General features: G+C 45.1%; 1 protein-coding gene across 4 annotated transcripts in view; it reads left to right on the top strand.

The window, feature by feature from the left end:
- Positions 1-13,683, top strand: part of NCAM1 (neural cell adhesion molecule 1) — a 159,469-nt gene extending 145,786 nt beyond the window's left edge. For 2 of the 4 annotated variants that reach the window (XM_075035113.1, XM_075035115.1), the window contains 3 exons: positions 737-944; positions 1,362-1,478; positions 6,927-7,493. In XM_075035113.1, the coding sequence (XP_074891214.1) occupies positions 737-944; positions 1,362-1,478; positions 6,927-7,047 (446 nt within the window). In that variant the 3' untranslated portion in view covers positions 7,048-7,493. Of the gene's footprint in view, positions 1-736; positions 945-1,361; positions 1,479-3,319; positions 4,103-6,926; positions 7,494-13,543 lie in introns of those variants that run through there. The other 2 variants (XM_075035119.1, XM_075035116.1) reach the window with 2 other exon arrangements.
- Positions 13,684-15,505: the final 1,822 nt, after the last annotated feature.

Here is a 15,505-nt window from a genome sequence, read left to right on the forward strand (position 1 = left end):
GCAGCTGCTGTGACCAGGACAATGTCAACAGAGTGACAGTCTGCTTATCATTACTATTGCTTCCTCAGAAGGCTACTTGGATTGTTGTCTGTACCTAAACCAAAACACTCCTAGAGCATTCACTGATGAGCTCATCTCTCTCTAGATAAGACATGAAAAACTTATCGCTTTCCAGTTCTGGATAGCTGGGTCTTACCTGAGTGACAGGAAGGGTTTTAATGCCTCCTTTTGTTTTCACCACGTAAGGGGCTAATCAGCGCTGAGGCCCCACAGATATCACCCAGTATTCTGTGTCCCACCAGCACAAGTCATATTACAGAGTCTAGCTTCACTTACACTTGTCCTTGTGCCTGGCTGGCAGTCCCAAAGTAACTCTGGACCCTAGACACAGCCTTCATCTTGAGGAAGTGGTAGAGGGAAACGGGAGCCCTTAAGAGTTCCAGCTGGGTATATACCACAGTAGATGAGGTTTCTGTAGTCTGCTTTCCAGGCCTTAGCCCAACAGAGATGGGAAAAGCCCCATTAAGTCCAAGTGAATCTGTCTTTTCAGGTAGATCGTCCTGCATGTTTTTTAGGATAAAGTACTGGTTATAACACAAGGCTGCTAGAGAGAGGGTGTACTTTCTCTAAGTTTCCCATGCTTGCAACCTAAGCATAGCCAAATTTGAGCTATAATTAGCCCCAACTCACTTTTTAACTACAATGCCTTCCTTTCTTCTCTTTTTGGTCTCTAAAGCTAGCACTAGCCCTACATCAGGCCTTGGGACTGCTGCCATCGTAGGCATTCTCATTGTTATCTTTGTGCTGCTCCTGGTGGCTGTGGATGTCACCTGCTACTTCCTGAACAAGTGTGGCCTGCTGATGTGCATTGCTGTCAACTTATGTGGCAAATCTGGCCCAGGAGCCAAGGGCAAAGACATGGAGGAGGGCAAAGCTGCCTTCTCGTAAGTACTGTCATCACTTACATTGCTCCTTCTGTTGATTAGTGTGTCCCCTCAGCAACTCTGGAAAAGAAACTGGTTTAGGGCGTTCTGGGTTCCTCAACGATGACGGGAAGGTCATGAAAAGATCTGGGGCCACACTCATTCTGCTTTATATTTCCAGGAAGGGCTTTCTTCAGCCGTTTCTCTGGTTTTGTCCTATTCCTGTTAGTAGCCGTCAAATGGCTGGCCCAAATGCTGGACATCACAGTGGTCTTCCATGCTGTAGGTAATAACTGGAAGAGGAAGTGACAAAAATAAGTAATCTGCTGTTTAGGCTAGTTTGTTTCTGTCATTCACTATTGACACTTGCAGCATGTCTTTGCAGGAGGGTATCTAGTGTGAATGGGGACTAATCTCTATGCAATTCCTTTGTTACAGGAAAGATGAGTCCAAGGAGCCTATTGTGGAGGTGCGGACTGAAGAGGAGCGGACCCCCAACCATGATGGGGGAAAACACACAGAGCCCAATGAGACCACCCCACTGACGGAGCCAGAGTATGTTGGCGTTAATCAATCTTAGCACAGGGTCAACATGTTGGCCTCAGTTGCCTTAATCCCTGATCTCTCATGCCCATGACTTAGGGCAGGAAGAGAGGAAAAAAGGTAAAATCGCCACATTCCCTTTGTGATATACCAGTGAGGAAATGCCTCCTCTCTTCCTCAACATTCAGTGACTCCTATTTCCAGCACTGGAAGGGAAAAGGGTAGTAAAGCAATCTTTCTTGAAAGGCCTGTCTCTGCCAGGTTCCATCTGGTGTGTAGATCAGGTACCTGTCCAGGTTCACTGCAAAGGATCCAGAGCAAAAGCAGCCCCCACCTAGCACCAACTCCTGCTTGAGCTCTGCTGGATGAGTGCTTGAACGCCACATGGTGAAAGCAGTCCTCTCTACTGATAGTAGCAGAGTAGTTACACTCTGGGTGTTGGGGAGGCATGGCAAGTCTGATTATTCTGTGAGAGGGCTGAGAGCTACCTACAAGCTTTGTTTGTATCAGAGAACTTGTCTGGGGCCTGAGTCTGTGAATCCACATTAGCTGAGATTGGCAAGGTTTAAGTATTACCCGCTGTCTACATTAAGCTCTTTCCTAGACTGTTGCAGTTCTAGTGTCCTCTGAGTACTTCTCCATAGCTTCTGGAGTAGTAATGGGAGGAATTCACTTTAGGAAGCTGCTGAAATGCTTGTTAATATTTGGGTCAGGTTTGGAACTGATGGCATAAGTTGCGTTCCTTTCCTTCAGCAGAGTCATCACAGTGGTGAGGTGGTCAGGCTCTTCCACCTGCATAGTGCTCACCTCCTTTGATTAGCTTAGCAGTGGGACCCACTGGTAAAATGGCTCTGCTGGAGGTCTCTGTGAGGTGAGAGGAGAAAGGAGGCTATGTCCACAAGCAGCACTGAAACGTGGATGCGCAGCAGTGAGGAATAGCTGGGATTTATATTGTCCTCATTTTCTTAGCTAGTCTTACCAGAATTTTAACTCAATTATCCTCCTCTATGAAGGTTTTCTCTTTGTTAATAAGCCTGTTGTGGTGTTCTCAGGCATACTGGCTTCTCACGGAATAAATCGTTTTGTTTTTCCAGCCTCACATCCGTGAACTTGTTAAGGCAACCAGTGCTACATCATGGCTACTAAAGCGTAGATACACTGTCAGGCATTGTCCTAAAGCAAACCTCATTCCAGCTAACACTACAGGCTGGAATCTGGTCAAAAGGGCTGAAAACATCACCTCAAAGCTGCACATATGTACGTGTATGTACCTATATATGCATTACATGTGTGTATGAGAAAAAGAATTATATTCTGTGTGGTTTGATGAAGGCCTTAGACTTGCAGGCAAAAGGACAGGGCCAAGATGAAGGACTGGATTCAGGGGACTTACATTGGGACCTTGTTGCATGGTGACAGGTGGCAAAGGGCTGCAAGCTCAGGGAATTGGTGGAAAACTTCCTTGTGAGGTTAGGTGGAAGAGGCTGGGAGAAAAGTTAGGCTAAAACAGAATAGTCTCTGCAAGTTGGCGGGGTTACATTGGGCTAAGACTTGAACCAAAATCTGTGTGAACAAGCCATTCCTGAAGGTCGTGTCCTCTTTGCTCTTTTTCTCTTCCTAGCTACTCTTCAGTTGTCCCAGCCAGCCCTTGCTACCCTTTGCACATTTGACCTCTGAAAGGTTTCTGCTTCTCCAAGTACCTCTCCATGTTCTGTGTGTGTTTTAACCATGTGCCATGCTGCTGCTGCGCCACCCACTTGCCTTCTCACTCTTACGCTCTGCTCCCCTTTCCCCTGCTGTCATTTGTGGGCTTCATTGTCTCTATTTCTCTTCTACTCCTGTCCTCTTCACAGGCACCCCGCCGATACCGCAGCTGCTGTTGAGGACATGCTGCCTTCTGTAACTACCGGCACCACTAACTCTGATACTATCACTGAAACCTTTGCCACTGCTCAGAACAGCCCCACCAGCGAGACCACAACGCTGACCTCCAGTATTGCCCTGCCAGCCACAACCATTCCTGAGTCAAACTCCATGTCGACTGGCCAGGCTACTCCAGCCAAAGGGGCAGCCACCTCAGTCTCTTCACCACCACCCTCCTCCACCCCCAAAGTGGCCCCCCTTGTTGATCTCAGCGATACCCCAAGCTCTACTCCGGCTACTAATAATTTGTCTTCAAGTGTCCTGTCCAACCAAGGTGCAGTGCTCAGCCCCAGTGCTGTTGCTAACGTAGCTGAGACCTCCAAAGTGGCAGCTGGTAACAAGCCAGCTGCCGCAAGCCCTGCAAACCTCACTAGCCCTCCAGCTCCATCCGAGCCCAAGCAGGAGGTCTCAAGCACCAAGAGCCCTGAAAAGGAAGCTGTGCAGTCCAGTACAGTGAAGAGCCCAACAGAGACAACCAAGAACCCAAGCAATCTGAAGAGCGAGGCTGCTTCAGGCAGCACCACAAACCCCTCCCAGAATGAGGACTTTAAAATGGACGAAGGGACCTTCAAGACACCAGACATTGATCTTGCAAAGGATGTTTTTGCAGCTCTTGGCACTACTACTCCTGCCAGTGTGACTAGTGGGCAAGCTCGTGAGCTTGCTTCTTCCACTGCAGACAGCTCTGTACCTGCTGCACCTTCAAAGACCGAGTATGGCTGCCTTTAATCTTCTGTTGATTGTGTGCTATGTCTCTTGTGCACTGGTGCTTGTGCTGTGTTCTTGTTGGGTGTTCTCTTAACTAATCTCATTGTTTCCTTAGCAAACTAACTCACCTGTGAACCAACTAAACAGGGCTTGGCTTTCAGGGTCCAGCAGGAAAGCAGGAATAGGCTGTGCCAGGGAAGCAGAGAAAAGACAAACCCAGGAATTTACCATAAATGTGTTATTCTTCAGTCTTTTATGCAACTTCATCTATCGTAGGTTATTCTTTTATGAAAGAGATCAGAAACAGTTCAGTTTGGTGCAAAGGAAGTGCTGTCCTCAGAGGTGCCAAGTTCCTGCAGTTCATTGAGGACAGCCACCCAAATTCAATGTCCTAACAGATCAGTGGAGCCCTTCAGAACTTATTTCAGTATCAGGCAGGGCAGAAACTAGTGCCATGTGAAACTGCGAAAGCATGGCACCTCTGGATTTGTCCCTAAACTGGCAAAAGGATAAGGTAATATGATCTTGTTTGGGAGAGAGGGAGCAGTCACAGCACAGTTGGGTCAGGATAACTTGGCAGTGTGTTGTCATGGTATATTAGAGATGAGTCTTCATCCACTGTATCAGGTCTCCTCTTTACCCAGCTGATTTACTCAGAGAGCATCAGCAAGCCCTTAGGCAGGACAACCCTAGGCGTCTTCTGGAGCCTTATGCCATCTGGACAGGATCCACTTTCCCCAACTGAGATGAGTCTGCACCTTGTGCTTGGCAGGAGATGCTGTAACTGGAGACTGAAAACAGTCCTCACCTGGGTAACTGGGGGGAGGGCCCCTATCACTTGTGCAGATGTTGGACAAGAACAGTCTTGCTGTGTCGTTTTGGATGGCAGTGGCTGACAGAGCCATGAGCACAGAAGCCTGGAAAATGCTGATTGCTAATGGATAAACCACCCTTCAGGGGACAAGTACCTAAGGTCCCTGTTCCTTCTGGCTTCCTATTTGGACACCATGTGTTGATAGAGGCAGGATGAAATAGAAGGAGTATCTTGTCTTTCCTGCCTGAGCAGAGCCTGTGCTTTATCACAAGAAAAAATCCTGAAAAAGCAGCTCAGATTTGTTGTGGGAGCAGCTCCCAAAACCAAAAGCCTGAGTTCACGCAGCTTCTTCAGCTTTTGCAAAGGAAAGTGTATTGAGGACACTGGGCTCTGCACTGTCAGCTAGATTGCTGCCAAGAATCTAACTAGCTGTTCTAGAGCTGGGTTTACAGCTCACTCAGATAAATCTAGGCTATGCTTTAGCAACCACACTGGAGTCATACCCTAAGTCACAGCTTAGGTTCGAATTTTTTCCATCCTCAGGTCTCCAGGAAAATTACCTCATTCTGGAAGCTTTGTATTTAATCCAAAATAAAGCATCAGCCTTGATCATTGGCTTTGACACTGTGATTGCAATGTGTATTAGAGCGCTCACAAAAGAGGAGTCAGTCAGACACTCTAGGACCAAGAACCAGGCTCTTTTCCAGATCTGAGTGAAAACCTACGCTGTTTTACTGTATTATTCAGGTGCCTTTACGTCTTATGGCTCTGGTCTCCCTACCTCGCAGCTGTGTTCCCATCCTCCCCTAAGTCAGGAGACATTCCTGCCGTGTGACTGTTCCACAGCATTGCCTTGTGCCCCACACAGCTATGGAGCATCTGGCCCTTCCTGGAAAGCCTGGGTGGCACAGCAGATGCACTAGGGTTGGAGGGAAGCAGGCAGCCTTGATGGGTGCAGCTCTGCCACTCCTAAGCAGAGAAATCCATGCTCACTTCAGTTCACTGCACCTAAAGCCACTGCCCTGTCATGCTGGGTGCTACGGAGTGACAAACAGAATAGAGAATTGTGATCTGGTACTGAGCTGAAAGGAGGTGGGAAATGGTTTGCCCATAGTACAGAAACATTTCAGCTGAATTAATGCAACTTGGTCGGTGTCATGTAAGTGAATTCTGGGTGTGGTGGAACGCAGAGCTATGTTCTTTCTGCCAATCCAGCCACCTTCTTCTACCCGTGCTGCTCATCTGCTTCCTGTGGTGCAAATCAGTATTGCAACCATAGGCTTAGATTCATCTCACCTGTTCGTCAGGGTGAATCACGATTGCAGTCATCTCGAACTAACTTTGTGGGTAATGGGCTGGAACAGGCACTTCAGGGAGGCCACCAGATGCACCTTGTGTGGCACTTTTCATGGCTATGAGGAGAGTGTTGGACAAACAGACTTCTGATTCTTCGTTAAAGTGCCAAAACACAGGCTGATGAATCTAAGCGTTAGCCTGTGAAGATCTTGACCTCCTTTACACTTGTGAAAATGTTTGACAAAATTCACTTCTATGTTTCCCTTCCTGCAACATACTGGGAAATTCTGGGACTGACTTCCTGCAGGGAAAAAGATTTTCTGCTAAAATGGCAGTCTCTTTTAATAGGACATTTGGGTGATGTAAATGAGTGATGGTAAAATCAAATTCCTTTGCAACTGTGTGAGTTTTCCCTTTTGCTCCTTTTTGCACACCACAACACGCCTTGTGCCTCTGCTGCAGCCTGAGACCTCATCCTACTAGTATGGTAACTCAGGGCAGGAGGAAAATCAGAAAAGATTTCACTAGAGCTAAATGAAACTGGGGTGGGGGGTGAGTTTGGTTTTACTTAATTCTGCATCTGGAAATGCTCATTTTACTCTAGCAAGGCAATGTATTTGCTTGTTTCCAGAAACATTCTTTCCTTATCACTAATTCAGCAATAGGCAGTCTATATTTCTCTGCTTCTAAACTGTGCCATTTTGGTGATTCTTCTTCAGGAAAATCCCAGTAGAAGACAAATCTGAAGTGCAAGCAACGGAAACTAAGACACCTCCAGCAGAAGTCAAGACGGTCCCCAATGAAGCCACACAAACAAATGAAAATGAGAGCAAAGCATGATCAGCGACAGATGAAAGCAAATGACAGAACAACTTCACCCAAGCATTTAAAACACAAAACACAACACACATCTCATTCCTCTAGTGTCTGTTGCCTTTTTTTAAGAAAAACAAACAAAACAGAAAATGCATAAATAGGGGGAGGGGGGGAATCTCTCTTATTCTTTTCTTTTCTTTTTTTTTTTTTTTTAAGATTTCTAGAAAGGTTCTATTTGTCGTGCACTTGCTTTTAAAAAGTAATACATTTTAAAAACAGGGTTAAACCCGTAACCAAATCAGGGCTTAACTGACCCTGTGTATATTCAAATAAGCAAAATTGCAAATACCATTTGCAACATGGTTGGGAAGCTCAGAATCAACTAGTCCTAGACAGAAAGAAAAAAAAAAAAAAAAAAAAAAAAAAAGACCCTGTTCTTTCCTTCGTTAGTATAGCGGATATAACCACTGTACTACTTGGTACAGCTGGTACTTAATGAACAAAGTCCACAATTTATTTTTATACTTTTCAGTCAAGTTTGAAATATGTAAAGCCTCATAAATAAGTTATAATTTCTGTTCACCTTGTATTTGTTCAGTATGCAAAGTGTCTTGAGCTCTTTGTGACTGAATTCTGTTTTCCACGTTAGACATTTATTTGGGGTTTATTATTATCTTTTTTTTAGGAAGAATGCCAAAATTGCAGCTTCGGGGATATATTTCAATTTGCAGTATTCAGACTCTACATTTCTTTAAATTTTATGTTAATTTTTGCCAACTTTTGTTCTTTCCAGTGTTTACAATTGACAAATATTTTTTTTAACTTTTGTTGTGTTTAAATGTATGTGTAAAATAGCTGCCTTTTTTTTTTTTTTTTTTAAGTAAATACAGTCTATAGATACTAGGTTAGCAGCATGCTTGCTTTGCAAAGGGAGACATTTTAAAACATGGATGTTTACAGTAGTTGTTTCCCCTTTATCTTTTCTTAATTATTGTTGTTGTTATTATTATTATTATTATTATTTCTTACTGGAGTAAGAAGAAAAGTAATGCTGGGGTTTGGTTTGGGTTTTTTTGGGTGGGTGGGGGTATTCAAACCAATTTTCACCAGTCAAGGTCTTTATCCAGCAATTCGCATAAACACACACTTAACTTGGAATGAAAGAGTTGCTGGTGAGAGCCCTTCTATACTTAAATTTAGTAAGAGTTTAAGTCCCTTGCTGGACCTGGGCCTGACTGCATAAGAGAAATATCATCTCTGCTTTTTTAGGACATTCTCCCCTTTCCTTCATAGAACCTTCCCGGAGCTTTGAGAAGCAGAAGGGAGATTGTACAGTTAGGGCTGGTCTGGTCTCATCTCAGATGTTTGACTACATCAAGTCCTCCTTAGTATGTCAGTAAATACCATTTCATTTGACCCTAGAAAGGTAATTTAAAAGCAAAAACTTTTTGCACAAGGGTGCTTGGCAGCATGCAAGACGCATCCTACAAAGCTAGCTCCATCAGCATTTGGACTAGATGATCGTTGTAGGTCCCTTCCAACTGAACTATTCTATTCTATCATGTATTGAGTTATCCACCTATGCTCTGCAGAATCAAAACCATGAAATCGAGAGCAAGTGCTTGGAAATCAATGCCAAGATTCCCAGTGATTTCACTTGTCTTGGTATAGTGTTGTCAACAGTTGGAAAAGGGGGCTGATGTAGTACATGTATTATCATTATGGAGAGGGGGAGCTTATCAATGGCATTTATCATTGTGAGTCATGGAGTAACACTGAGATTTTTGGGGTGAAAAGAAAGGAGGCTTGAGCAGGAGGAAGGCAGAGGTATATAGGGGAAGACCAGCCCATTGTATAGAGATGTTCCTTCTGTTGGGGTTTGGGGGGTTTTTTCCTGTTTTTTTTTTTTTCTTTTGGTTTATTTTTTATTCTACTTTAGATCTGCAAGCTTGTGCACTGTGGGTGCGTGACTATTTTAGTGTGAAATGTGTTTTTTGTCATAGTATTGAAATAATAAAAGCTTCAACATAGTTTGGATGTGGAAGGTGTAGCGATAGTTCAGATTTGAAAAAAGAATATTCAGGAAAAAAAAAGAGAACAACTTTTACAAAGAACAGAAGCCTTTAAATGAAAAGTCAAACTGAGCTGACTATGGCATTCCGTTGCGCTAAGGTGATGAACAGAAGGATGACAGGGCGTGGGTAGACTGCAGTTTGGCTCAGGTAAATTGAGCCACTTTTATCGGTGTATTCTTCTAAGTATGCAGTCTTTTACAGTAGCATCACATAATTTCAAACTGTGAAAAATAATAGTCTTGTCATTTGCTAAGTGTGGGGTTTTTTGCATTTTTTCCTTAGCTCCTGGGATGCAAATGGAGGATGACTGGATACGCAGGCATAGACACTCATGCAATACCCATCCCGAGCCAGGATATCAGGGCAGAATGTGTCCTCACTTCAAAGCCTTGTGTCAAATTCAGCCCTTGCATGACCCATCACAGCAGTGTTGGTATAACCATAGGGAAGTTTGGCCCATGGTCCCTAGGATTTTTTTTCTAAGAAATCAGTCCATAAAATGCAGCACAAAAAGGTCTGTCTACGGTTGGGGAGAGTCCTTGGGGCGGCAGAGGACTAGTGGGTAGGCAGTGTGTACCTCCATTCCCGTGGATGACCACAACTATTTGTTTCTCATTTCTGCAATGTTTTTGACTGCTTTTGTCATTTATGTGTTATACCTCCTAAGTTATAACCACTGAGAGCTGAGCAGCTGATAGGAAACAAATGCTGCATAATGCTAATGACCAGAAACATGTCCAGTGACACTGGTCAGCACCTGTTGGGTGAAAATTATGGTAACTATCACCTGGATTGGCATTTCTATCATAAAAGGTAACCAGCTCAAAGCCCTATCCAACACCCAGCTGCATCATTAGAATGACTGACTGCAGTGGGTTTGTGTTGAGATCGATGGAATGAGCACCATCCCAAGGCAGAAGTGAACCCTGTGATTGCCTGAGCACTGGGACTGTCCATCCAACTCCTTTTTAATGCCATCGTGATACTTCCCAGTACTTGTAGGTTAATTCTGGAGAGTGGTTTTTTACTTGCCCTTAATGAAAAATAATTTGTTTTAATTTAGAAGTACCCCATTTCCAAGATAGCTTAGGCTTCATTGCTTTTATTTAAACCTTTGAAGAGGGACCAACCTGATGCCGTTTACACTGCATATGTTTATATATGTATCCATACCATACATATATATCTATATGGCAATGCAGATTGATCAGCTTCTAGTTGTGGAGTGATTACATTTCATGCTGCGCCATACGTAAAGATGATAAGATAATAGTGCATCCAGTTGTTCAGCTTTTAGAGTGGAGTTTTATTTTCACACTTTTCTATGGAGCCTCAGACCCCAGATTTTCACACTAGGCTGTTTTGATAGTTGTTCTCAGACCCTCCATTGACATCCTTACCCAGCATTCCCTACTTTTGGGGGCCTTCTATCTTGTTAAAAAACAAAAAAACTTTTTACCAAGTGAAACATCGATTCCACCTTTATTCCCATTCTCACTGGTGTAAATACTGATACTAACTGAGGATTTTGACTTTGCATTCTGTCAGAATACTGTGTTCAAATAAAAATTACAAAAAAAGTTCGTGCCTACAGTCTGCCCTTCTTTAGATGGTCTGCTAGGTCCTGTGTACAGACATGGATTCCCAGGGCTGTATTTGCGCGTGAACCTAACGTGAAGCCAGCAGTCCCCTTGTGGCATGCCCACAGCATGAGTTAAGCATCCATCTGAAGCTCAGGGCTGTACGCAAGCAGGCAACGCAACTGTCTGCACAGTGATGTTAGTGAAGCAGTCATGCTGCATGCTCTAAGCTGGTACATCTCTGAACAGTGGCAGTGGGCTACAGCAGTGCCTTTTGAAAATTCAGATGTGCAGAAGGAACACCTGCCAGCGTGTGATTCCACAGACAGGCTCTTCCAAAGTGCCGAGTATCACAAAGAGGAGTATTTTTAAAGTTTGTTTCTCTGTCCCACCATAGATAATTTCCTTGAGATCACTGAACACACAAATGAAGTTTCATGTCTGCTGTGAAACTGGGACAGCTGCATTTCCCATAAAAATATGCTCTTCTGTTCACTGGCTATGAAAGTTGTGTGCGTGTGTGTGCATGTGAGTGTTGGCTTTAAAAGGTGTCCTTAACCCATACTGAATTGGGTGCCTGAACTTAATTAATGTGGGTTGGATCTAATTTAATTCTGTCCTAAGCATTGATCTCCCAGGACACAGAAGGAGAAATGAGAGCTCCGATAGGTATCAATAGCTGGGCGCCAGAATTGTTCACAGAAAAAGAAGAAAGTAAATGGATTGCGCTAAAGTACTTGTTATCGCAAGAGAATACCGTTCTCCTGTCTGCTTCCTCTCCAGCCCTTTGCCCTCTATTCTTGACTGCTGTTCACACTGTGGTTTGCAGTAAGGCAGTATTTCAGCAAAGCTGCTGTGATTGGCCCCGTATGTCTTTGGTACTACTGCTTTAGAAAAGGCTGTCCCAGAAAAAGGGACAGGAGCAATGCACAGGAAACAATCCATCTTGGTGAGTTCTTCCATCGCTGCAGAATTCATGCTCTCAGATTCATGATTCCAGATTCCAGATTCATGCTCTCAGCTCCGTTATAGCTGTCATTTTTCTTTCATTGGAATTCCTGACCTCTCCCTCCTGACTCTTTATTTTACACAGGTTGCAGAGTTTTCCCAGCCTGCTTTGTTCTTGGAAAGAGTTCTTCCTTATTGCAGTCGGTGGCATACAGCAGGCAAAATGGTTCTGTATTCAGATAGCTATTTCTGCTTTGTTATACTGCATGTTTGCAATACCGCATTTTTTACAAGAACCCACCATGAACAATGGAGAGTGGGCGGATGTGGTACAATGTCAGTCCTCAACCAATATACGTATGTGCAATTGTATCATACAGCTTGCTTCTGCAGGAAAGTTGGAAAGTCAAGAGATGCTCTGAAAATAGTTTATTTCTTTTTTCTCTCTTATTTTTTTCTTTCTCTTTTTTCTAAAATTTTGGCTAAAACCTGCCAAAATGCCAAACTTTATTTAATTTTTCTAGCCTGGGCTACAGGGGGTTGTCTGTTTTTCTTGAGAATATCTCCACAAATTCAGGCAAAGTAGAGTTTATTTTCACATGGACGTTTCCCTTTGGCTGAAAAAGAGCTTTTTTCTCACTACCTCACCATTTGAACAAAAAAGTTTCAACTACTTTCAAGTCAGGAAACTTTAATTGATAAAAGTCACTGATTCTGTTTCAAGGGAAGTTTCTGAGGTTGCCTTTTTCTGTGTTCCTGGCTTTAGCAGCTGCTTCCCTGAATCACACCAATGTCACCTTTGCGTAATGCCTGGTGGATGGACTCTGTTCCCTGGTGTTTGGCTTGTTTCCTGCTGTAGCATCTTAATGAACCGTGAGGAGCTCAGGTAGTCTTTCCTCTTCTCTCAGAGATTAATAGAGGGGCCTGGAGCACTTGGCCTAATTTTACTGTTGATGGAGAGCACGTGCCCATGTGTGAAGAGTGGTGAGTTTTCTCTCCCTGGAGCTGGGGTTGTGCTCAGTGGCAAACAGAACTAAAAAATTCTTTACTAGCCCTTTGTATTTCTTCAGCCATTCATCAATCTTCAGACCTATCTTTCTTAGTAATTTTAACTTGTCTCCCTCTGTTGAGGCCATGGCACCCAACTGTCAATGTCAGCTTGGCTGAGTATGTCTGCTTTGACTGCAGGCTGGGCTGAAAGGTAAGCCTAAGCAGCAGGGGCTTAAGGGAGGTGGCTGGAGATCTGCAAACCATTTCTTCTTTCTCTCATCCCTTCTAGACATTCTAGTTAGTTGGCTTGTCATCAGATATCAGTATATGAATATACATGCACATGCTTTCAGGGCATCATTTTAAGTGCTTCTGCACTGAATTGTATGGAAATGCTTAAGAGACCTGGTCACCATTTCGGTAAAAGTGGCTCTCCCCTCTGCACATTAGCCAATCGAGCTCTCTACTGTTTGTTGCCAACTGGCAGGAAAATGCTGCACCTAGCACAGCCTCCCAGAGCTCCAGGCAGGGAGCATGTACACAGCTATGTTCTCTGTAAGGGATTAGGAGATCTTGCAGCAGAGCTGAGCTGAGAGCTTCATTTCATTTACCGTAATGAAATCTCTGCCTGGCTGCTAAATGAATTCCAACTCTTATTTTCTACAGCTATGTTATTGGGTTCATTCTGTGCACAGAGGCTCAGGTCCTGCAGGCTTCTCTTCATGTTTCTCTGGCTCACTGGTGCAGCTTGTCATCGCCTCACTCTGCTCCGGGTGCTGGCACATCAGAGGCCCTACAGTATAGCACCATGCCTGCTGGCTACTCTGTAACTTACTTTATGGAGCATGTGAACAGCATTGGGAGGGAGCAGCAGCTTTCCATGCAGCACTAGCAAATTACTCTTTTCCTTCTGTTGCCCTCCTGCAGAGCCTGATGAACAGGAGAAGTAAACAATGGATCTGATGGCAGAATGGAACACAACTTCTTGCATGGAGAGAGAAGGGGAAGCTGAATGGGAGGAGCAGAAGTAAAGACCATTTTGATGCAGGTGACTGGGAGTAAAGGCAGGATCTGCCTACAGAGATGCTACGTCTTTAAGATGAATCAATCTTTCGCTCTCCAGGCTGCTGCTGAGCCAGTGGGGTATCCCAGAGGCAAGAGAGGACAGTGCAAAGCTGGGAGACAAGAGTGCATAGGAGGCTGAACTGCAGCAGCCAGTCCACCTGACGTGAGGGGAGAGACTGCAGGAATAGCGCTTTCTCAGTTTTCCACCCATCTGGAGGGAGTTTACCAGTGCAGATTCACAGCCATCAGAGAGAACCTTTCTGACTGTCCTTCCCTTGTCTCCATCAGCCTCTCATGGTGCCATTGTGGGAGAGGCAGGAACCGAGTCAGTCTCTCTCCACCACTGCATAGGGCTGGATGCTGCTGCCTGCATGCAGCACCCATGGGACAAGGGAGAGGGGTAAGCAAGAAAGACTGCCCCACCACCGCTTGCTGCAAATCTGCAACTCCAAAATGGTCTTTTAATGAACTGAGGAGCTGAGCTCTTTGTACTGTGAGGTTTACTTGTAACAGTTTTTATTCTCTTAGACCTTAAGCATGGATTTCCTCCCCAGATTTTCTAGGATAGCAAATAAAGCTAGACTGCTGAGCATTCTAGTGACATAGCTATTGCCTCGTGGGTATTTTTAACTGGGCACCATGGACACTGGATTTGAAACAGCTTCATTAGAGGAAAAAACCCCACCTGTGGGATGGAGGCTTACGTGAGCAAGAGCAGAGCTGACTTGCAGTGAGAGAAGGCAGCTATTTTGTTTTGGTGCATGAGGAAAGGGGAAAGGGATCTTATGGCAGTTCCTGCAGCAAAGGGGCTGGAAGGGACAGGAGATCCTTGCTGCCTGTGGAGTCAGGCAGCTCAGTGCCTTGTTGGCACACATAGCCCAGGAGACCATTTCTCCTCCCGGGCAGTGCGGCGGCACATTGAAGAGTAGGCAGAAGAATATAGCTGCGATTTGTAACTTCACAATGAGATTTCTAATTTCATGCCCAGCAGACACCAGAGTGGCCAGCCCTTCTTGATGTCCCACACCTTAGAAAACACTGCCACTTTCAGGAGATTTGCCAGATCACCTCTCTCTGTTTCTCACCTTTCTCTCCAGAGACGCTGAGTTATAACATGTCTGGAATTAAAACATCCTGGCAGTGCAGCAGGGACTCAGTGATGTTCTGACTCCCTTTGGTGGCTGACAGCTTCCATTAACTGCCACCTCTACTCTTCTGGCTCTGAAAACATGGCCCTAGAGCATCTCCTGAGAGTGGTGACAAGGACCCATCTGGCTATTGGAGCCATGTATGCGCGTGTGCTTGTCCTGATGGGGACATGCTTTGTGTGAAGTGCTAATGTGAGGGGAAGCTGGATGCAGAGACTGCTCTGTACCACAAGCCTAACACATCCCAGCAAGGCCACATGGTGTAAAGGAGGGCTAGGATTCTCTTGCAAGGGCAGCTGGCCCTCAGAGCCTGAAAAGGTTGAGCGATGTCTCTGGGCCATTGCACGCACTGCTGGGGATCAGCCAGCCCCTCTGTTTCCTTTTCTCTGGCTTCATCCACCTGGACAGATCGTGCATCCACAGCACAGCTGGGTGGGTAGCTCGGGTTTGGCAGCACATGCAGTGCGTAAGCCTGGCTGGCAGGAGCATGGAGGCTGATTTGGGAACACAGGCAACAAAGCAGGAAAAGGCCCGAAAGCACAGCTTTGCTCGTAGCTGGTTAGCTGCTTTTTGTGCTGGAGGATGATGCCACCTTCTGGCTGTCTCACTGGTGACAGGGTGCATGTCCCACCGTGGGAAGGGGCTGCGCTGGCTCCCTGGAGTGGCATGAAGCCTC

Source organism: Buteo buteo, chromosome 9 (assembly GCF_964188355.1).
Source record: "Buteo buteo chromosome 9, bButBut1.hap1.1, whole genome shotgun sequence".
In the NCBI taxonomy this organism is placed as follows: domain Eukaryota; kingdom Metazoa; phylum Chordata; class Aves; order Accipitriformes; family Accipitridae; genus Buteo; species Buteo buteo.